Source organism: Strigops habroptila, chromosome 6, assembly GCF_004027225.2.
Source record: "Strigops habroptila isolate Jane chromosome 6, bStrHab1.2.pri, whole genome shotgun sequence".
Lineage (NCBI taxonomy): Eukaryota > Metazoa > Chordata > Aves > Psittaciformes > Psittacidae > Strigops > Strigops habroptila.
Window position 1 is genome coordinate 32179169 of NC_044282.2, and position 23926 is coordinate 32203094.

Sequence of the window (23926 nt, forward strand, 5' to 3'; positions counted from 1 at the left end):
ATGATGATGACTCCCTGGAGCTGCATTTACTACATGTTTATGATTTGAACCCCATTTCAAAGCATAAGAGGGAACCTTCGATCCGATACAGTTACACCATGATTCTCTCCAATGCCTGGTAACTTGGTTAAGCCTTTAAGTTACTAAAAATTAATCATTTTAATTCCATGACTGTTCCCCAACTTAGTTTCATTCAATTCCCATTTCATCTTTCAAGTATGAAGAGTGTCTCAAATATCTCTCAAGTATCGCACATACACTTGGTATGTATCTGCCATGCTGATGCTCTTTTATTTTCTGCATTCTGTGATATACTGGTATTTAGGGTCACTACACATCCATACATTCGAGTGACAAGAAGATGCAGAGAAAGAAAGGACCTTGACAGATTTTCATTTGTCATTTTATTAATTTTTAATTCTGCTCCAACTGGGAGACAGGCAAATCCTCTATGAATTATTTTGAGCTATTTTGTGCTAATTTTTCTCTCGAAGCCCTTCTATATATTGACAAGGTTGCCTAAAATCTTTACCGTGGAAACTTCTATTGCCCCCAGTAAGATTACACACATGACAGAATACTTACAACTGAGCCTTAGTTATTGCTAAGGTGTACTGTAAATTTCCCTGGAAATTCCTGGTGTGTTTGTAAGTTCAAGGCTTTATCTCAAGCAACATTTAAGCAAACGTGTTCTAATGTATTTTAGAAAGTAATGACGGTTTTGCCTAAAACACAGGCTAAGCTAAAATCTGTTTTAATTACAGCCCTTAGCATGCTAATTGTATATCATTAAGAACAAAGAGAACTCCATTTTTCCTAATGTAATCAAAATTTAAAGGCAAAATAAATGTGAGGCATGTAAGAGAAATACTTCCTACATCTTGGGGGTTTAAGTGTCTGCAATTGTTGTGATAGCTCTGGAGTTTGCAAGTGTTTCTGGCTAGGGGCATGGGATTGAACCAAAGCAACAACTCTTGCCAGCTCTAAGGATGCCATCTTCTCTGAACAGAGTGATCCAGAAGTCCCCCATATTTGCTGGAAAGCTGTAAGTTTCTGTCAGACATACAGACAGGTTTTCCAACACACTGCACATATGTACTATGCAGATTACCCAAAACAAGAATGTATGAAAGAGCTTTACAGAGGGAATGTAAAGCTTGGAATAAACAGAGAATTGAAAATAATCTCAAAAAAATGAATTCGATCTGCCTTCTTTGAAGTTAAAGTGATTAGAATGAAGCAGGCTGGGATTTACAGACTTCACAGGCTGTGGGAGTGACTTCAAAAGCACAGAGGTGATAAGATGAACATGGTTTTTCAGACGCGCAGTGACAAAAATGCAACATGGTTTCAGGGCTCTTATAACAACAGGAAGAAACTAAAAGGAAAACAAAAAGTTCTAATTTTAGTCTCTGTCAGTCATCCATGCAGTTTTGAGTGTCCTTGTGCTCAAGACACTCACCCTGGATGCACCTTCAGCAGAGCACACGGCTGATAAATACTGACAAATTCTCAGTAAATACACATGACACAGAGACAGGAACTACCAGGACCATTTTTAAACTTTAGCTTTGAAAACTGGTCAAACCCACTCTGTGCTCAATTTAAAAATAGGATCTGAACTGAGATTTCCCATGACCAGTACTGCATCACATGCTGCTCTGCCTCCTCCCCCAGCACACAGGTTTCTCAGAGAGCCACCTATTTCTGTCTCTCTGGTAGTACCATCCCACTCTCTATGAAATACTTAAATACCGGGAGCAGCAAGATGCTATTAACTTCCTGTTTGGGACAATCTGCTACATGAAGGATATCTGAGTTCTATGGTTAAAATCTTCTCAAAGCAGGAAAATGAACTCATCTCCAATTTAATATCACTTCTGGGCAGAAGGGGAGAAAACATAATTGCCACCATTGATTCCAGCCCCTCCACCCAAGAAAATATTTCCAGCTAAACTATTCAACATACAATTCATTAATAAATTTGAATTTCTCTCATTTGTATTTTAGTGAATACTGTATCTACAGTGTGTTTTACTGCTGGCACACTTCACTGCTGATCTTACCTGAAAGTAAGCTTAAGAAATATTGCAAATTTACAGTAAAAAATTAAACTGATTCTCAGAGGAACTGGTTTTCCAGCTTCTTTAAATGGTAGCATGCTCTTTACAGTAAAAATACAGTAAGAAGTGGTTTACAGACTTACTTAATCGAATCGTGCATGTGAACGAAGTTATTCAGCATGCATGAGTTTCTGCAGCGCATGACCTGAGCATCCTAATGCCGCAGTGATCTTCATGTGACAGTTCTGCCTAATATAAAAAGATCCAAGTTTGCAGACTTCTTGAACTAGTATTGTGTTTCTGCATGCTTATGACACTTGCTCACGCAGCCTTAGCCTTGATCAACTCTGCATACTCCTACAATCCAAGTAGTAAAACACAGAACACTGCTTTCTGTTCTACATCATGTTTTGAAGATTCTAAAATAGCTCATGGATAACAGACAAGTTGCTACATAAACATTACTCAAACAAATATTTATTATGCATTTGTGTTAAGAGTTACTTTTACAATGTATTTTATGTTCTTTGCTGGGTCCTAAAATTAATTTTTCAAGGAGATTCTAAGGGAGTTCTTTCCCTAGAAGCAGGAGGGCATGCCCTTAATTACGTGGGTTCTGCAGGAAATAGAAGGCACAATTATACTTGTGTTTTAGTCATCTGAGATGCAGAGTATCTACAGTATCAGGCTATTCTCACACACGTTCCTCATCCACATAAGGCGAGACCACTTCCTTCTCCCCTTCAGCCCACTCTCCCTTACTCACCTATGGTAACACATTCCCACCTCTTTCAAATATAGCACATTTAGCTTATAAGCAGGAAAGCTAATTTCCACCAAGCTGCACACAAAAAGGAACTAATTTATTCTCTGTATTTTTATATTTGCTTCTCTGGCAATTCTAATACACAAAGCTCTCAAGAAAATTAATAAGGATGAAATCAATAGGTTTCTACAGTAATTACTCAAAACTTATCCTAACAGTTTACATAGTTTTAGGACAGATTCCTGACATGTAATACAGTATATTGACTAAAAAAATATACATAATAGTTATAAAACTAAAACCAATACTTTCCAGTAAGTTCTGAGAAGCTTTACAGCATTTTTAAAAGGACATTAAATTACTTGACCACAACGGCAAAGGCATCAGCTGAAGAGGACTTAAGGTAGAAAACTGATGTAGAAAGAGATTATTCCAGTTCTATCAAGTGACACGCTTGTTTTGTTGAACTGTAACAATGTTAGACAAATATTAAAATTTCAACTTCAGGTTACTATATAAATTTAGTGCTTGGCTGTCCATGCAAACAACTGAAATTATTCTTCTAAACTATTTAAGTAGCATCGTCTTCCTGTTTTGGCACTACCTCTGAATGCCAGATAAATATTCCATGAAAACAAGCAGTACTCTCAAATAATTCACAGAATAAATTTAAATTCTTCTTTGTTAATCCTATCAGTAACAATGAAAAACCACCCAGAGTAGTTCCTTTTAATTAAAACACACTAATTCATTTTAAAGAAACCTTGAAGAGCCAAAGAGATCTTAAATTGAGTGACTTCACATTGCCATAAATCCTCCTTTTGCACAGCCATGTCTCCTCAACTCCTTCCACTGCTACAGCAGACTGCATTCACTGGACTCCCTGCAGCCTACCCCACAGCAGCAAAATGGAGAAAAAAAAGGAAGAAACAAAGAGGGGTGAGCTTATTGGGAATCACAGAACCACAGAATGGTTTTGATTGGAAGGGACCTTAAAGATCCTCCAGTTGCAGCCCCCCTGCCATGGGCAGGGACACCTCTCACTAGACCAGGTTGCTCAAAGCCCCGTCCAACCTGGCCTTGAACACTGCCAGGGATGGGGCAGCCACAGCTTCTCTGGGCAACCTGTGCCAGCGCCTCACCATCCTCACAACGGCCAAGGAAGGCGGCCAGCTGCATGCTGGGTAGAGTTTGTATAAATTTTGAGAAATTTGTGGTTTTATTTCTTGCTACAAAAGTAAGGAACCTTGGAATAATTATTTTTTTTAATGAACTCTATTTTACAAATATTTTTCCTTTTCAGGGAGAACATTTTTTAGTAGCTCTTTTTATAGCAAACAACTGTTTGTTCCTCTACCAGCCTATAATTACAACAATATTAATAATAAACAGCAGGGTTATTTCTTGTCTTCGCTGTCTGTTTGGGATCAGCATGCCCACATACAGCCTACCCTCGCCCAGCCTGTGCCAACCCACAGCAGACCGGGCTGGGGGATGTCTCCCAGGGGTCCCACTGGCAGCTGGGGCCTACAGCCCTGTGCATTTACAGTGGCCCGAGCTCTGGAGTACCACGAATAACCCGGCCTGGTCAGAGAGGAGGGGAAGAGCGAGCATAAGGCAGGTGCTATTTGGCTTCGATGTGGGGGAGAGGTGCCGTTTTTCCAATTTAACTCGATGGGAATCAGGCAGTGGTGAGTGATGAGGGGTTGTCACATAGCAGCTACCTATCGCCTTCCATAGCGCGGCGGCGGCAGCAGCGCCAGAGAACTCACTCCCCTCCTGCCTGCGGCTGAGGGAGTGACGAAGCCGAGAAGGGCACGATGCCAAAGCACCCCCTGCCAGGCAGCCCAGGGCCGGGCCACTCCCGCCAGCCCCGAGACACGGCCGCCCAGCACCCTACCGACGTGCTGGGGGGTGAACGCTGGCGCCAGGCCGCCATCTTAGCTGTGGGCATCTCTCAGCGCGCGTGGGGGTCGCCATGTCTGTTGAGGGCGGCTGCCGGAGCGGCGCTGCCGGAGAGTGCGCCCGGGGACGGGGCGCTGCAGGTGGGCTCCGCCTTGCCGCTCTCGGCCGGGGCGGGTGAGGCTGGGCGGGCGGGGGGGCACCGGGAGCGGTGGGCGGGCGGCGGGTCAGGCCCGCCCCGAGCTGGGGCGCCGCCGCGGTGGCCGGCAGGGCTGGGTCCGCGGTGGGGGAGGGCTAGTGCGGAGTGCCTTCTCCGTGGCTCTCGTGGCGGGGAGTGCGTAGGTGCCGGTTGAAATAAAACCTTGAAAGGCCTCGCTGCGGGATCTTCGGTGAATAATCGACACGTTTTTGCCTCCCTCCCCTCCCCGTGTGGGACGCCCAAACAGCACGGACGGGGCCTGGGTCTGTGCGTCCCCGCTGCCGTCCTGGCGTGTGGTTCCGAGAGCAGGTGCCGCTCTGGGGGCAGCGGGAGTGCGAGGAGCTGGCTGTTAGTTGTGCGGGACCGCCGGGAGGCTCTGGCTGAGGCCGAGGGAAAGGCTGCTAGAGTTTGTTCTTCACGGCCTCCAAAAACAGTGGGCCCTGAGAAGGTGTTTTGCTGTGGAGTTTCCTCTGTGAGGTGCCCTAGATTTTGGTGGAAGGTGAGGCTGTTTCTCCTTTGCCTTTTTGTGGAGGCAAAACCGTGGTTGCTGTCACCAAAGATACGTAGTGACTCTTGTTTTATCTCATGAGAGGCCATGAGCAGTACTGTTGACTGCCAGGTTTGAATGTCTTGTTTTTCTGTAAGAAGTACAAAGTTCTACAAGAGGTCAGAGGTTTGAAATCCAGGCGGTAGAGCTGGTTAAGCTGTTAACTTGGGTCAGGTCAGTCACTTCATCACTGGTTCTATTACCACACTCAAACAGCGGGGCTACCCGTCTAACGTGAAGAGCAGTTAGCAGGATCAAGCGTGACTCAGGGGCTTGCTTCTCTGTAACTTGTAATACCACCAGACAGGATTCATGCTGAAGATTGTGGAGTAATTTAGGCTGGAAGGGGCCTTCAGAGGCCACTGTGCCCAGCCCCCTGCCCAAAGCTGGGCTGACCTCAAAGTTGCAGCAAGTTATCTGGGGTCTCCTCCAGTCCAGACTTTAACTAGGATCTCCTTTGTGTGAGTACTCAGCTTCCTGAAAGGTAAAATGCTTGCAGTCAACGTGACTATGTATTAACCAACCCGCCTCTTTTTCAAGGTCTCTTTCCACGTAGAAGGGAGCGTGTGCTAGTGATTCTTCTTTCCAAAACAGGCTAATTACGGGTAACCTGTGTACACAACTGAAAGCCGTGAGAGGAGTTTGGCAGGATGAAGCCTGTCATTGTGGTGCATGGTGGAGCTGGCCGGATCTTTAAAGAACGAGAACAGGGAAGTCGTGATGGTGTTGTCAGAGCTGCGCTGCGAGGTTATGGTATCCTGAAACAGGGAGGCAGTGCCTTAGATGCAGTTGAGGAGGCAGTACGATCAATGGAAGATGATCCTCATTTTAATGCAGGTAATTTTTCAAGAATTAAATGGGTTTAGAATCATCGTGTATTTCATTTGTTTTATCCTGATGTTTCTGAACATGCTGGCATGCATTTGCTTTGAATTACGCACATCGTGGTGGAGTAAATACTGGTGTCACAAAATAGTTAATTTCTCTATAATAAAATAGCATGGTTTCTCTGTAGTTTCTTGTGAGTAAGCTTAGGCAGGTGAGTTACTCTTTTCTCATTTTTCAGTGGTTTATACCTGCCATTTCATTCTTGTGGTGCCATAGTACTTTTCCTTAAATCTTCCATTACTGAGCTGTATATTCAGTTTTAAGATGTGGACTCCTTAGCGGAGTATATGTTTAGTTAATGTTCATCTTTAAGGCATTTGAATGTAGCTTGCAGCACTGTTTAAGCCTTGATGCTTGACCTTTGCCTATTGCCAGAGGAGTTTTGGGGATTTGAGGTGGTTTTCTCTTAATTAATGCTTCCAATTAGTGCTTTTGTAAATAATATTACAGAAGTAACGCAGTAGTGGGATATGAGTCATGAATTTATACAGTAAGGGTTCATAACTGCATTTCCTAATGAGTAATGTCAGTTAATGTTAATGTCAATCATTGAATATTTTTCTTCGTGTGACCTCGAATTTATTATTTTGATGAATTTTGTTGAAAATACTTCTGTACCGTCACCAAGGTATGTCAGGAATGAACAGGGGAAGAAAGACCTGTCAGTGTTGAATGTTTTGGATAACAGAGCTATTAGTTATGGGCACGCTTAGTTTGCAGAGATTCTGTTGTTCCTTCTCACCTTGCAATTGAGAGCCAGGGAGAGCTTTTACTTTACACGAAGCTTTCAGTGGTTTCTTACTGGCTGGGGTTGAATGTCTTGATTTGAGAGGATTCAAGCTGAAATCATGAAGCAGCCTTAGAGGTGTGGTGTGTACTATTAACATCAGGGTGGCATTCTCTCATTTAACTTTTACTTAACTGGACTTTGAGCCTTAAGCCCTTGTTCAGGTTTGGCTATGCTGATCTAAATGGCGAGTAGTCTGGTAATCACAGATGCATCTAATTGTGTTAACACTCATCAGATACAGCTGCTCTCAGTAGTGGGAGAAGATGAGCTGAAAGCTATTTCAAGAGGGCCCTGATTTGAGTGGCTGCTTAAAACTTGCTGTGTGATATTTATCTTTGTAAAAGATAAGTCAGTTTTACTGTAATATTTTCTAGGAAAACATTGACATTGCTGTAAGACAACGATAAATATTGGGGAGAATGAGCATAACAACCAGGTTGTGTCGTTTTTGAACGATAGGGTTTAGCCGTGCTGTGTAGGTGCATTTTGAAGTAGGCTTGGTGGAGGGGCTTAGAAGCTATACCGTTCTCTGAAACTACGATTTGTAGTGACTTATGCAGCATAATGAAGTTCTGATTGTGATGAGGAAGTGGCCTTGTTTATATTTCCTTCATGTGATCTCTGACTAGCAATAGTAACTATCTTGGTGCGAATACTTCAGATATAGGAACTGTCATTATAGTGATCCTTGCGCACTCTTTCCTCCTTAGCCTTTGCAGATTTTCCCCACTCAGTGCTGCTTTTCATGGATACCATAGCCTCAGAGGCACGTATTCCCTACCCATTGTGCTGAAAGGCCAGTGAAAAGACAGTTTGTGACCACAAAAGGAAGGATTCATCCTCCCTCAGATAACCTGAAGCTTAGTGTTGAGCCTTGCCATGGTGTACAAGGCTTTCACAGTGGTCAGTGGAGTGAGAAAGGGTGGCTATACAGCTGTTTAAGACAAGTGGGATGAATTGTTCTTAGAGAGCACCTGTCTCTCTTCACTGACTGTGAAAGGAAGCTGTCTGCAACTGTTTTCTGCTCAGGAAATTTTAGGGAATCTTAAACTGTAACCCGTGAGAGATGTCCAGTAGTCATAGGATACTATTAATGCAGCGATAAAAGGGGCAGGTAGAGCTTCCTCTGGAACCATGGTTCTGGTCACTGATACTTGAGAAGGGGGTACCTTAGTTCTAGTGGAAATTTTGTGATGGGCTAGAGAGTCTACCTTGTCAAAGGAAGCTAAAAGAGTATGTCAGAGTTTAAAGAAAACAAATAAGACTTATTCCTTATACCATCATAAAGGATAAGCTGGAAGAATGATGTTGGCACAGGTGGCACAAGGCTCCTGTAGGCTCTTTGCAGATCAATGTAGTCTAGAAACTAACAGGTTCTGAATGATGCAGGGCTAAGCTTTGGCATAGTTTATGCAGTCAGAGAGAGGGAAAAAACCAACTTTTGGGTGCGTGTCTGTGTGTGGCAGGGACAGTTTTGGAGGTTACAGGATTTTGTTGCCTCCTGTAGCAGGGGATTTAATGTCATACCTTCAGGTCTGGTACATTGGTATTGAAGTCTTATGTCAACAATTATTAACAGTGGTTTCTGACCTGTTGGTTTAACAGAATGTTTATGTTTAGTGTTGGTTTAACAGAAATAAAATGTGTTTTAGCTCTGTACAATGTTCAAGCCTTTCTACCCTTTGATAACAATATGGCAGTATTAAAAAAAAAAAAAACCCTAAACTTAAACCTATTTGCATTGTCTCATTTTGTATATCATTAATTTTCAATTAGGTTAGTGATAGCACTGATAATTACAGAAGAAAATAATTACCCAACATTTTATTACTTTTTTTTTTTTCAATTCCTTCATCTTCCGTTTTTATGTGGTAATGAAGAACTTGCTATTTCAGGCTTCTGTTACAGTAGTAAGTGGACACTTCTATTCTGCTCCATCAATTTTGGCAGTTTCTTGGAATGTTACGCGATGTTAATCTGTTGATAGGATTGAACACTCTACTATTTTGTTGGGTTATATTATATCCTCCTTTGGAAGAACTATAAAGGTAAAACAGTTTTCTGTGCACTTGAAGTAATCTGGGATATAAAGAATTCTGTTCACAGTTGTTTGTTGTTTTAACTTTCCTATCTAGTATATAATTTTGGATAGGATTGGAAGTGTGTTTTTCGTCGTGTAAAAATAAAACTCAATTTTAAAGTAGATGTTGTACCCAGTGAGACTTCTGTTAATGATTGGATTTTGTGGTTATACTCAGCAGTATTTCTGCTGGTTTGTTTGCATTCAGGAGATACTTTCAATGAGTCAGACAACAAACTGAGAAAGATTGCTTCATGAGATCTAGTAATTGAGTCACCTGATGGTTAGCTCTTAATGACTCCTGTTTTTCCCTTCCTCCCTGTTCTTCTTTTTTTGTTGTTTTATTTGTGTTTGTTTGTTTCGTTTTTTTGTTTCGTCTTTAGGCTGTGGATCTGTTCTAAATGAAAAAGGTGAAGTAGAAATGGATGCCATAATCATGGATGGAAAAAATCTAGACTCTGGAGCAGTATCTGCAGTTAAATGCATAGCAAACCCAATAAAACTTGCTCGACTTGTCATGGAAAAGGTATGTTGAATGTGTACTTGAGCATGAAGCGGTTTTTTCCTTAAAAATTTCATCCAGTATATTGATACATCTCAGTGATGTTTGCGTAGTGCTTTAAAGCAGGAAAGAAGGGGAAAAGGGATGGTAGTGTTTGGAAACTACAGTCACAACCACAAAGAACTTTTATTTTAAGGGGGTTTGAGACATATTTATTAAAAATAGCATTCTGAGGAAAGTTCTGTCATGCAATTGGAAGCTCAAGGAGAAATTGACCTATACATGTTGATCTCCTATAGCTCCACAGCTGGTGTAAATTTGAAAGAAAATCATAAAACCCAGCTGTACAGGATCAAGTAGTATCATGCAGGCATAAACCCATGAAATTTTGTGGTAAAGTGTATTATGCTTTGCCCGGATACAAAAAGCTGTGTAGACAACAAAGTTTAAACCTAAGTGTTGGCCTGGATTGCTTGATACATCTTGAGGTGAGCTTCTGCTGCTTCTGCATCAGGTATTGTAAATGGGAATACCAAATTATGTGACTCTTGTGTTCATCTTGGACAGGAAATCTGGGGCACCAAACCAGGCTATTTCACAGTACATTTCAAAGTGTATTTTGTTTTACTGTGTATAATTAAAAGTATTTTAAACTCTGTGACCCATGGGTAATAAGACTGTATTTTTGCTGGAGTCCTAAGCATGTCAGAATGCTTATTTCCCAGTGGTTTAGAGATGCCTCGCTGTCTTGAGGAATTTTGAAACATGCAGCTCCCCAAACCAACCAACCAAACCGAAAATACCCTCCCTGTCTAACTTTTTCTTATTTCTGTTACTATCGTGGAACAATATGGGCTCCATCTGGTGGTCAGAGTAGTTCTTCTAGTTGTCGTTGCACACATTTATCCTGTGTGCTGTTATGTTTTCAATGGGCTCAAACTTGTTGAAATTCACAGGGTAGAAGGAAGGAGGGCACCAGAATAATTTCCATTCATGACTTACTATGCTGTTGAACATGGCAGCCTCAAGTTAACATAATAAAAGCCTTCTATCTGTAATTCAACAAATCCTTGAGAAAGCAGTTAAATTCCTATTCAGTTATTCCTGTTTGTAGTGAACAAAAGTAGAATGATACCAAAATAGCCTTTTTTTTTTTTTTAACGGGGCATGCAGTCCCCCTCAGTTCAAACACTTCATAGATGGGCATCTTGTGAACATTAGAGCACTGTTTCATTGCTATAGGTGAACTGTGTCTATGTTTTCTCCTACTATATCATTCAGTGCTTTGTGCACTGCCAGGATTGTTAAGTGAAGAACAGTGATGGTCTGAATTTCAGGGCAGCTGCAGAAATTTGGGGGATTTTCTGTTCCCCATTTTCCATTAAAATGAACTAAATTTGACAACCCAAAACCCTGTCATAGAAGCTTATTCCTCTATATGCAAGTATTTCTTGTTTGTGCAGGTCAGGAAGGTGGGTATGTTACCAGGATCTGCATATGGGAGGGAAGCCTTTGTAAAAGTTTTAAGAAATAACTTCCATTTTTTACAGTAAAACTTGTTTCTGTTTTCTTTAAACTCATTTGAAGGATGATACAGTCTTAATTGCTGAAAGCAAGTGATGGGGAGAGCACAGCCTTGTGATATAGATAAAGTAAAAGGAGAAGTTCAGTGTATTTGCTAAAACAAACAAAAACCAAACAAACAAAACCCACAAACCAACAAACGCGCACTACCAGAAAAAAAAAATACTGGATTGTGTGCTTCTGGTGGTTTGGTGGCAGAGGAGGGCAGTATTGCACAAAGAAGTTGGCTTTCAAGTCGAAGAACATCAGCCTTCTTAGAAGTAGGTAGAGCTTTTGTTGTCTGGTAACATCACTTGGCATGTAAGCCTGTTGACCACTCTTTCACGCATGCAGAGAACCTCTTCCTTGTGACCTGTATTCTTGTTCCCTAAAGCAATGCTCTTGTGAATTGTCGAATTACTTTGTCAATAAAAAGGTATTTAAATTTTCAAAAATGTTTAATGTCAGGGCTGCAACATTAGGAATGTTTCTAAAGTCACATTTCCCATGTGTGTAACTATTGGAAGGGATTAGTGCAGAGGCTGTAATAGGCTTAAGCAGAGATCAATGTCTGTGGTTTGGGAAGAGGTTTGGCTGGAATCCTTTAAAACAATGCAGTGCTATGGGTTGGTCATGGTAGTGATTGATGTCATTGCTTTAGAAATCAATAAAGTTGATGGTCCGCAACATCTTTAAAGTCTGAAGCTTTGAGACTGTTAAATGTTCTGTGGAGTGCAGCATGACACAGAAATACCCAACATCTGGAGTCCTCGCTTCAGGCTGAGAGCTGCATATGTGCCACTTTGGTGCCCTGCAGGGCGCTGCAGGCCTGCTGCCTCAAGCATCACGTGGTTCTGCTTTTGGACCTCAGCTGGTACCGTGTGCTGTGCTGCTGCATGCACATACAAGTTTGCTTGAAGTCAGGTGCTATGCTCTGGAATAACTCCATAATGTACAGTCAGACCATCGCTCCTCCGAAACCTTCCTAGGCTCGGGTGTGCAATTAGTAGGTGTGTAGTGGTCCAAGAAGCTGATGCTTATTTTTGGACACAGATTCATTAAAAAAAAAAAACCAACCAGATTTTACAGGTCCTACTAAATTATAAGGATTAATGAGACAAATTTATCTGGCAAGTTTCTCTAAAATAGTAATTAACCAAGCTGTAGAGACTTTGAAGCATGGATTCAACTAGTTATTGACTTGAAATCTGGCCCAAGTGCTTTGCTAAATGAAGGAGTCAAAATAGAGCTTCTGCCAATGTTCTTAGAAGAGAGCAAACATTTTTTGGTCAAACCCATTAGAACAGAATTTTTTTCTTAAATCTGGGTCTATAAGAGTAGCAGCTAGTTGAAGGAAATATTTAAAATAATGGTTCAGCTGATGTGAAGAAACACTTTATAGTGTATGATAGTTACATTTTTTGGTTAATTTACGAGGCGTAATACCTTCAGGCAGAACAGGATTTTATTTACCATTCTTTCCGTCTGAGTAAAATCCTTCTAGATCTTTTAGTTAACTGGACAAAACAATTAAGTAGTGATTTGATGGTTGACTGGAAACAGTACAAAAGTTGCATGCAAATTAAGAAAAGAGCAAATTTCCAATTTCTCTCCGATTATAATAAGCATTAACCAGATAAATGCAGTTGTTTTCTACTAATGATTAAAGTTTGTGTTTTGGAGAGCTGGAAGTTTTCTCAGCTAGTGGAAGAGGATATTAGCATAGAAATCTAGAAAGTTTAAAAATAAGATTTTGAATTTTCTTTGTGTGAATACTTTTAAAAATAGTGATTATACAAAACTACTCAGTACAAGGCAAAACAAGAATTGTCACTGAATCTCCTGTCTGTCTTCTGTAGACGAAGCACATGCTGCTGACTGACCATGGTGCACACCTGTTTGCTCAGGCCATGGGTATTCCTGAGACTCCAGGGGAGAAACTCATAACCGAGAGATCCCGGGAGAGATGGAAGAAGAACCTTGAGGCAGATTCCAACCCTGAAGAGTTTCAGAAGTAGGGTTTTTGTAAAATATTTCTTCTTTTTAAATTCAGGTAATTTAATTTGTCCTATCAGTTGCAAACAAACAAACAAACAAAAAACCAGTCCAAAACAGAAAACCACAAACAAACAAACAAACCCCCAAAGCTTGAAGGTCTGTATTCACAGAATATTTCAGTTCCAAGTGTTACATGGTTTGATACAGTCTTTACAGTATGCCCTCAGTGAAAGTAACGATACAATGAAGCTTCTAATGAATTTTCTCAAGTGTAAGTGACTGGAACAAATTTGAACAAACTGTTGATGTTTAAGAAGGTTGTCAGTCACTTTGACATAGCACAGGTTTTGTGGCATTAATAGAGGACAAAGTTAGAACTTACTATTGCTGTTAAAATCACCAGTTACAGGAGTGCATAGAACAGCTTTAACGAACAGCAGGCATCACTATGTATAATTCTTTCCCATGGTGGAACTGTGAGTTTAAAAAATCCCCAATCCACATTTTAAAACAAGTCCATGGAAAAAAGAAAAATAAAAAAATAAAGCTGATCTTGGTTAAGTAGATGAACAAATTTGTCTTTAAACTGGATTGGTTAGTTAAGCGACATCAGATTTTTGACCAGTAACTTCTTCTCAGTGCTGATTGTGGATATTGGTTATTGTAGATAGGAATGAAAAAAATGACCAAGAAGTTCAGTGTAGTGGTGGGTGTAAAAAGAGATGCTACTGGATGGTATTGCACAACAACAAAATGAAAGTCACTTGAAAAATAAGCAAGTCTCATACGAAATAGAGGGGAAGGTAAGGTGGGTGAGAAAGGAAGGAAAATCATCAGGTGTCAAAAATGCTTTTTTTATGCCTGTGAGGTAGGCATAAATGCTGCATTGTTTTGAGCTTTTGTTTGTACATCAATGGTTGTGGCATAGGATAGAACTGTATTACATTACATAAGTGCTGTATTACATGATGTTCATTTGTTCTGTGAAATAGTAGTAATGAGCGAAGCAGAGCTGAAGAATTTGTAGACCAAAAGGAGGAAGTTTCTTCTGTGGGTGCATTAATTAAAGTCCATGAAATGAGGCTATAAACTACAACTGTAAGTTACTTTCCATAAGTTGCTAGAAGGAAAAACAAATTCACAAGGCAAGTGTAAATACGATCTTGTAAACAAGGTGGAGTTGTTCCTTGACTGTAAGGTCTCAGTTGCAATTGTACCCAACAGAAGTTTTCTTTTGATCCATGGTCTATTCAAGGACTGTGTGGTATTATAATTCATTGTGAAGAAATTTGAGGATGGCATAGCCCCTACTGCCACTTGGTCTCCTGAATATATAAGTTGGAATGGCATGGCATCTGGGTCTCCCTTCAGTCTTTATAACTGCTTAATTTTTATTTTTCTTTTATTATAAGTGGTAGGCATCTTCAATTTCAGCATTGTCTTGTTCTGGAATGTATGATATGGAAGCCTTGTGTATTTCTGAAGAGGTCGGGACTTTTTCTGCTTAGCCACGCTGTGCTTTTTCTGACAACCAGTGCCCAAAACATCAGCACAAACTCCCAAAGTTAAAAGCAGGTCTTTTTTATGTAAGCCCATTTATTCCTGTATCACATGTGGAATGTTCTTTTTCCCTGCTATGTCTGCAGTGATTATGCAGAAACTTGCCTAAGGCGAACAGGCAGAAGGTGAAGTAGTATTAGTCAGAGGCAACATAATACCAGCTCATACTGGGAATTTGAAGGTTGGTGTATACTTTACATGCAGTCCTCTGGTCTTAACAATGTTGGAAACCTTGGGGGCTCACAGCTTTCCAAGCAAAGTTTGGTGTCTCCAGAAGAGAGACCTCTCTCTTCTGCTGGTTAGAAGCCCGCATTCATTCATGCTAAAAGCTTACGATTCTATGGCATGTACAATATGGCATCTTGTACACCATTTGCTGACAATAAGGTGTGGTTTGTTATATCTTCAGTTTCTCACTTCAAAGATTCTTACCATACCTTTTGTAAAGAATTGGTGGAGATTGCTCGAGAACCCCACAGAAAAGGAGTTGAGTCCAGCCATAAAATAGTAGATGGGCTGCTAGCCCCTCTGTGAGTCACACTGCAGGAGTAACTCGAGGCAGTATTAATTAACAAGGACTCTGACAGCAGTCACTGTCCTGCTGATGTAGGGCTAAGGGACAAAATAGCAGATGTCATTAGTTGAATGGGGATAGAATAACTACATCTAACTTCATGGGTACTGGACAGTGAATGATTTAGATGAAAGGGAATGAACAAATCCAACTGATCCATTCTGTATCACAGTATATGCAGTACATAAAAATAATTCTTGATTGAACAAAATAATTACTACTGATAGCATCCTCTGGTATACCACAGATACTTGTTGAAGTTCTTGCTATTGTCCTAGCAATAGAGAGATGATTATAATACAGTATCTCTCAGAGAGTTTTGCCTGCCTTGGTAATGTTTCTGAGTCAACTAGCTATGCAACAGGTTGTTTATATCATTTTTGTCTTTGTTCTGAAGATGAACAAAGAAAACATGTGACATTGAAGCAATAAAAAAGTTCAAAGGGACAGTAAGAAATAATGTAGCTGCCTATTTACTCTGCTGCAGATAAGATATGTTGGACACATTCACTGTTACTTATTGCCAGTTGAGTTCTTGTACTAAAACAGATAGCTGCTGCATATGTGATCTGTGTACTTTCAGTATTCTCACAGTTGCTTAAAGGTAAATTCATACCTAGGAAAGTGTGTACATCTGGATGTATCTTTCTTAATTTCTGAGGAAGATCTAACTTTAGTTGGTTGAAGGGTGCCACATGAGCGTGCAAGTGAGTACTGAATTTACTAATACTCTTTTCAGCAAATCACTTGTAACAGATGGATGGGTGGGAAGCCCATCTGCACCATCATACCAGTTTGAGATGAGGTCTGTCTCCACGTAAATGTCAGAGCAGTTTGTAAGGCCTGTGATTCATCAGTCAACTTTGGATTGCTGTGAATGAAGTGTAGGGACTGACAGTATGATATTTTACATAAGCTGGAGGGAACAGGAAGTTAGTTCTCTGAGAAATTGACTGTGGGTTTCATGGTACACAGAAACTTTGACTTTATCAGCTTAGATTTTGGGAGGCTAGAGAGAGACCCTCACCAGTGCCCAGGGAACTCACAAAGGTATTCCTGTTCCAGTCGCCTGTTGAGCAGTTCCTTAAAGGATTGTTAGAAATTCTTCTCCTCTGTGGAGGGGTTTAGATTTTTTTGGTACACCTCTCCTAGCCAGATACTGTTTTATGTTCCTACCTGAATTGCCAAGATTAGAATATGTGGACGCTCAGAACTCTGCTTCTCAGTAATGTCTTGCTTCTCAATGCAGCAACTGTTACAGTAAGTTACAATAGCCTTTTTTTTTCTCTGAGTATGAATGCACATGTATATTTTAAGCAGCCTGATATATGACTTCTCTGTGCTGAGGAAATAAAGCAGTGGTTGAGACTTCTGTTTTCTTCAGGGCATGAAGATTTTTAAGCTGATGTGTGGTTTCAGCAGATTCCACTGGCCAAGTGATTTAAACCTCAAGATTGCATAGCTACAGAGGACAAAGAAGAAAATACGTATTAATGATGCATTGTGAACAATGCTAGTTGAAAGGCACATAAACAACTTTTCTTCTGGTGGGGCATTCAAACATTTAGGGGAATAAGGAAGAGGAAGAAGGAGGAACAGGAAGGAAATGATTCAGTGCATGCACAACATTACTGTCCTTTTCTGTGTTCACTCATTTACGTGCATTGTCATTAATAATTCCGGCTAATCTCCTGTTGAGAGACTGGAGACAATTCCTGCATCTTCGAGTTGCTGTTTAGGGAAAGGTTGTGTGTCAGGTGTGGCATAGCCAAAAAAATACTCCAGAATTATGCTGGCTAGCACTATTTCTGCCCCGTGTGCTTTTGTTTTGTGGGTTTCTTTCTCCCCAGCCCGAAGTTTCCATACTGTGAAGGTAAACAAGTTATGGGGGGTGATAAAAAAGAATTGTTTTCTACTCTATTGAATATAAAGCTATGAGAATTGTTGCATATTGCTTGTTATTTTTGTAATTGGAAGCATGGTAAAAAATAGCTTTATGATGAGTAGTAATTTTCTTGCAGTAATATTTTTTTTAAAGCTACCTGGAAAATAAATGCAACGTGCTTTGGCAGGTATGCTTTAATTCTGCCTAATTTTGTGAACTGTTTTTCTTGGCAGAGACCTTGGAACAGTCGGTGCTGTTGCTATAGACAGTGAAGGCAATGTAGCTTGTGCAACATCTACTGGAGGACTCTCTAATAAACTGGTTGGCCGTGTTGGTGACACAGCATGCATAGGTATGGGGTGTGGGGTCTTGCCTCATTTTTTTGGAGGTCTCTCATTTAAAGGAAAAAAAAACAGTATTACACATTCTGCTTCTCATTAGTGAAATGAAACATAAATATATATGTATAGATGAAATGAAGGTCTAATTCAAATATATCAAAGCTCAAGTCTCTTAACACAACATGGAGATTGCAAGTGAGGATTTGGAGTAGAGGTGTACTGTCATTATTATCATCATTCAACACTTTTCTATCTGGAAAATGGGGATGGGAATTTCTTTTTTCTGTCCTTTCCTGAATGCTAACTGCGTTTTTCTTCTGTTCATTCTGATAAACCTCTCCTTTTGTACATCCATGCTTATAGCTAAGTCAAAAAATGTAGCCTGTTTCATACAAAGATGCTGTTTTCCTGAGACTTGAGTTAGTAGGTATAATTGTAATTATTGTTTGTTATTTCAATGAGCCAGAATTGTAAAATGACTGGCAACTTTGAGTAAATTCCTGTTCTTGGAGAGCCCTGATAAGACTGCCTCAGAACCTAATAGATGCGGTGTGGAATAAAGGAAATATTTTAAGAGATCTCTTATCCAAGTATAAAGAGACACTTGAAGTCCTATCCCCAGACTTCTTCCTGTTATGGGACAGACTTGTCATTTGATTGCTTCAGGGTTATACCATATACTTGGGATTTGGAAAATAATTATTTTTAGTAAAACATACTCCAAACTCACATAGCACTGCTGTTGGCAGTACAGGATTATTATAAAACTAATACTGACTTTCCCTCACACCCTAAATTGCTAATATTTTGGTACCCTTTGCATTTTGACTATACTATCGAGGTTCGTATCTGACTGCAGCCTTCTGACTGCAAATACCCTTTCCTTATGTAGATCATGTTCAGGGCTCCTATGGTATGGGACATAGGTCTGTGAAGGACAAGTGGAACTGGGCGCTGTTAAGTGTATTGCTTGCAACTTTTGCTCTTACTAGACATTTGCAGGACTGGATGCAGAAACGCTAGCTGTCCTTTTAAAAGGACAGACTGATTGTGGCAGTGTTTTTCCATGTGTAAATCAGGGTACGTTGAAAGGATCTGATCTGATCAAGAAAGTGCAGAAGGGAAGAAACTTTCACTGCTCTTCTGTGCCTCTTTCCCCTCCCCCAGTACCTTGTTTATAATGCTGTGGTATGTTCCTCCCCAGCTCCTGGGAAATATTTTTCTTAGGAGATGTGCTAGAAACATGGGTGTTGAGCAAGCGGAAGCTTGGTGAAGAACAGGGTGTGGAATGTGCCAGCAAAACAAGGAGGGGAGGGAAAGAAAATGAAGGAGGGGGGGAGTGGGAGTTCAACAGAAGAAACACTGCTCGTGGTGAGGACTTAGAAGAATTCTTCAGGGGTGCTTCATGATGCTTCACTAGATCCCAGGCTCTTCAAATCTCTTATCTGCTTTTACTCTTGTGGATGAGTTACTCTCAAACTTTGGTCAATTCACCAATGTCTTCACAAGATCTTCCTTCTTATCTTCTCAATTAGTAATATTGTCTGTCCTGGCATTCTGCATCCTATCACCATCTTGCTGATCCTCAATAGACTGTCTCTTGCTGTTCTAGAAAATATTTTTTGCCCATCCCTGTGAAGTGTTGGCCTGCTTCTGCTTCTTGTACCACAAGCAGATTACTAGCCTTCCACCTCTCTCAGCTTGGCAACTGACTTCATCCAGCGGTTTATTTCTTTCATATATCTAACTTTTCAAATTGAGGCAGAAATGAGAAAGAAGTTTGTTACTGACACTTTGCTCCCAGAAGTAGACAGAACTGATGGACCTTAAGGAAGAAATGCTTGGTGCCCATTTTAAACAATGCAGAGTTTGCAAATTGTAATACATAATATTGACTTCTTTGTTTTTTTTCCCTCTGAAAAGGAAGTGGAGGTTATGCTGATAATCATTCTGGTGCCACTTCAACCACAGGACATGGGGAGAGTATTATGAAAGTGGTCTTAGCCCGACTGATCCTCTATCACATGGAGCAAGGTACATTCCAAACTTCCCGTAGGCTGAATTTATAAGCATAGGAAACGTTGCCTAATGACAGGTTTCAGTTTATGTACTATCATCCAGGACAGTTGTCAGAAGAGTTGCTCCCAGGAGTATGTGGATGGGTCACCTCTCTTTAAAAACAAAACAAAGTACTAAAATATTAATAAATCTAAAACAGTCTTAAATGGACAGAAATATCTGTGCTGCTTGATGTTTAATCATGCTTTAGATCAATGTACTCTGAAAGACATTGTCTACTTCGTTTAACTGAAGTTCTCTTAGTAGTCCCAATTTTAAACTAAAATTTTGTGAACAAAGAAACTGAGAACAAGTAAAAGCAAGATACATTTCAGGGAGCAGTAGGGGAGAACTAGAGATGGATAATCAGAGCTGAAATAAGAAAGCATCAGATATCACCTTTCTCATAAACTGTAAAGGTCTTTATTTTAACAGCTCCGATTATAGCAACAGAAATGCTTTTAAGATGTTTTAACTATGATTTAAATTTTCATTTTGTTTTGGAAAATGCACTAAACTAACTGGGTGGGTATGTGGTAAACAGCTGACACAGTATGTCTTATGTGACTGTAATATAATCTGACTGTGGGATGACCCTTCGGAGCTTTACCTTCATGAGTTAGTCTGTCATCTAAACCCTTGATTATATTACAGCCTGTAAACACAGCCAGACAACATACTTGTGCTGCATGCAGTTGAAGAACCATTAATACCGATACCGCCATTATTTTTAGAAAGCAATAGCTTTTGGGCAGTAGAGTGTAACTTGCTTTGAGATCAACCAAACTGGAAATAGTTGGAAAACTTTCAATTTACATTTTCATTGGAGAAGCAGTGAGTAGGGAGACAAGTAACAACTGAGAATATTTTTGTTACGCTTCATCGAGCTGTTTGCATATAATGGGTACATTTCTCTGTAAATCTCTTGGCTAATGTGATGGTTTCAGCATAAAACACAACCTACAGATTATTTCCCAAAGCTGTAACACATTACGATCTCCCCTTAGTCTCTATGTTATGTCCCTAGCTATTCAATTTGTGAATGGCCTTCTAAGGTCTATTTAGTCTAAACTGTGTAAATCGGTTTCTTCTTTGGCTTGAAGTTAACTGCATCAAAACCTGTGCATTGATAGCAGTTATCTGGCTTGTGATAAATCAGTATGAAAGGTAAATGAGGCTCAAATTAAAAAGTGTGGGTTTCTTTTTTAAAAGAGAGAAAAAGAAGAAAATGAACCCACGTGTGTGCATGTTTAATGGGTTTGCACTTGTTCACCCTGCCCGTGCTTGCTCTACCTTCATACATCTTGCCCAGAAGTGTAACTCAGCTGCCAGAAAAACACATCAGTAGCACTTTGTTTTTATTCTCCCCTCCCCATTTCCATGAAGGTGCTGAAAACAAACCCTCAAGTTATTATAACTTTTTGAGTCCTTGAACAGTGAACTGAAGCTGTGTATTTAAGAACAGCTGTAGAGCTCCTTCATAATTCTGTTCAGCTATTCAGTAATTCACATAGTAAATATCTTCTTTTGGACCAATGCTGCAAAATTTACTTTCATATTGCAGGAGTGAATTGGTTTTCCCGGTCCTAACAGCTGTTGGGATCTCTGTCTTATGGTGGCAGCTGTTGTCTTGGTGAAAAAATCAAACACTGAAATACTGACCCTTTGAAGTCAGTGCCACTGACTTGAATAGTCAGAGTGTCACCCGTAACGTCAGAGAAAGGAGCTTTATCCTGTCAGTCACCAGTGCTGTGAACAATTCTGACTCTGCTGGTTTTGTTTGGTTTGAACTCAAAATTTGCAGGGAAGGCATGAAGGTCAGTTTTTGTTCTGCAATCTAAGCTGCATAACATTACTCGTGGAATATATCTTAGAACAATTAGGCTTAGCCAACTGCACTCCTGAATTCAAACTTGTAGTTTTCTGCAGCTATTACAGGCCAGCGTGTGTGGTGCACACATTAACTTTGATTTATTTAGAAAATATTCCTGTTAATATGAACGAAGTGTAATGAAAAGATAAAGTTGCTTTGCTGGTCCTTTCTCTGATGTGTAGTACATTGGGTCCTCATCTCGCCTGTTGCTTTCAGAGGTTTCAAGAAGAGTGACACTGATGCCTGCTTTTGATAAATTATGACAATGTGAAGTACATGCTTTGAACTCCGTTGCAGCCAATGGACTTGGTACATAGATGATGACTGAAATTTTTGATTGTTAATGGGAGGTGGAAGGGGTTTCAAGTTGTAAATGCTTTCAGTCTAGCTTGTGACAAACCTTTGATGGAAACCTTGCAAATTGACATATTTCCCTTCAAATGATGGTACAGAAATAATGTGTCTTGAACATGCAGTTGATGAGTTAGTCTGTATCAAACGCTGAAACTGAATTACAATCTGAAGCTATTTAAATCCTGGTTTTGTAGCAGCACCATACCATCGCAGCTATTAGCAACTGTCCAGAGCCCTCCTATAAACAGTTTCTTTGCTGCACTGGAAATTTCCTGCCAATTTAGTTGAAGGAGGAATTACATTTGGCTGGCTCCATGGGGAGGGGTGAAACTTCAAGGGAATTTTAGAATAGACACCATGAAGTTATCTTGTTCGTTTCAGGAATGTCACCGGAGATGGCTGCTGACACTGCATTAGACTACATGAAGGCACGAGTTGGGGGTTTGGGGGGTGTCATTGTTGTTAACAATTCAGGGGAGTGGGCAGCAAGGTTCTCCACTAAGCAGATGTCCTGGGCTACTGTAAAGGATGACCAGCTGCATTATGGGATTTATGCTGGGGAGAGGCATACAAAATCTGTTGATGAAGCACTTGCATCTGGAAGTGGGGGATTCTGAGAATGAAGAACATCAACTGAGGAAGAATGAAGACCTTTTTTTTTGCTGGAGGACAGTGACAGTTGATTTCATCTTTCTGAAAGATCTGTACTCTTTTGATTGGTTCACAAGCATCACCACATTTACAGTCAAAATGAAATCTGGACATAGTTCTTCAGTGGTCACGGACAGTGGATGTATAGTGTTTATTAATACTTTTGGGAAGTCAGGAGATTCTCCTTTTCTAGATGGGAAAGAGTGGTCAGTAGGTTTCTTGGTTAGCATGCCTTAATCCTACATTAAAGGGAACCTGAGTTTCAGTATTAGAGGAACTCCTTCCCGTGCCCATTCTTAAGAGACTGCTGCCAGGATGATTTGAGATGAATACCTCTTAATTAAAGACTGAATTTTGAAAATGGCATTGCTCTCCAGAGTCTTTTGAGCAGTCATCCCATGATAACAAAGTGCTGACTTTACTCGGTGAAGTACCACCACCATCAGCCAGGAGTTCAGACTACGGCATTGTCACAGGCTGGAGGTAACTGTCAAGGGAGATAATAATAATGAAGTAAAGAAAATAACTTTTCTCCAGAGATGGGTAATGTGCTGCTTTCTAAGGAGTCCTGCTTTTATTCCATTCATTGGCATCAGGCCTACAATTAAAAAACACAGACCACCACAAAGCAGGCTACAGTATTTTGAAGTATATGTGGATAGGTTACAGGAAAGATATTACTGATTTAATATCTCTGGTAGTAGTAAAGAAGGTAATGATTTCAAGAAATATAAAGAAACCAGCAATCTTTCCTACTCAAATACAAAGGTGATAGTCACCTTTTGAGTCTAATTATGAGACAGGTGATGATTAACTGGAAAAATATCTAAAATTAAGTGATAAAAGCAAGCTGTACTAAAACAAATAAAACTGCCTCTTGACAAACTTCTTGTGTGAAGTCTGAAATGTTTTTTGGAGATATTTTCTTTTTAAAGAAGAATTGACATTCTGCATTACTTCTAATACAGTTTCTTCACTAAGATATTGTATTTTTAAAGAAAGCAAAATTTTCCTGTTTTCTGACTTAACTACCTACTTTTTCATGTTAAAACTGTGTAATAATTCTACAGAATTTAGCTGGTGACTAGGTTTCCTCTGCAAACAGATTTGTATGTTATAATTGCATGCCATCATGCTGCGAAATGTTCCCTTTACAAGATAGATAACCCAAATAAACATAGCAATACCCTTAAATCATAGTTTGAAACTGCTCGTACCTGTGTCCCAACTACAATAAGCTGTGTTATTGAGTTGGCTCATTCGGAATGGTAAGGTTGCCAAGGCTGCTATCTGCTTTGATCCATGGCTTATTAGATGTTGCAGATGACTGGA

At 40.2% G+C, this 23926-nt stretch overlaps 1 protein-coding gene across 6 annotated transcripts; it reads left to right on the forward strand.

Moving 5' to 3' along the window:
• The first annotated feature begins 4394 nt into the window (after positions 1-4394).
• Positions 4395-23480, forward strand: ASRGL1 (asparaginase and isoaspartyl peptidase 1). 6 transcript variants are annotated; one of them, XM_030490291.1, is made up of 7 exons: positions 4395-4446; positions 6072-6314; positions 9619-9761; positions 13160-13314; positions 17551-17669; positions 19582-19692; positions 22325-22570. In XM_030490291.1, exons 2-7 carry the CDS (start codon positions 6128-6130, stop codon positions 22558-22560), a joined length of 951 nt encoding a protein of 316 aa, XP_030346151.1. In that variant the 5' UTR covers positions 4395-4446; positions 6072-6127; the 3' UTR covers positions 22561-22570. The 6 variants fall into 6 exon arrangements, with proteins under 6 accessions (XP_030346151.1, XP_030346147.1, XP_030346150.1 ...); XM_030490287.1 differs by lacking the exon at positions 4395-4446 and adding an exon at positions 4710-4874 and having other exon boundaries at positions 22325-23480; XM_030490290.1 differs by lacking the exon at positions 4395-4446 and adding an exon at positions 5050-5120.
• Positions 23481-23926: the final 446 nt, after the last annotated feature.

Coding starts and splice junctions, on each gene's coding strand:
- ASRGL1 (XM_030490291.1), top strand. CDS start 6,128: ATGAAGCCTGTCATTGTGGTGCATGGTGGAGCTGGCCGGATCTTTAAA. Junction 13,315..17,550: donor AACCCTGAAGAGTTTCAGAA/GTAGGGTTTTTG, acceptor TTTTCTTGGCAG/AGACCTTGGAACAGTCGGTG. Junction 17,670..19,581: donor TGGTGACACAGCATGCATAG/GTATGGGGTGTG, acceptor CCCTCTGAAAAG/GAAGTGGAGGTTATGCTGAT.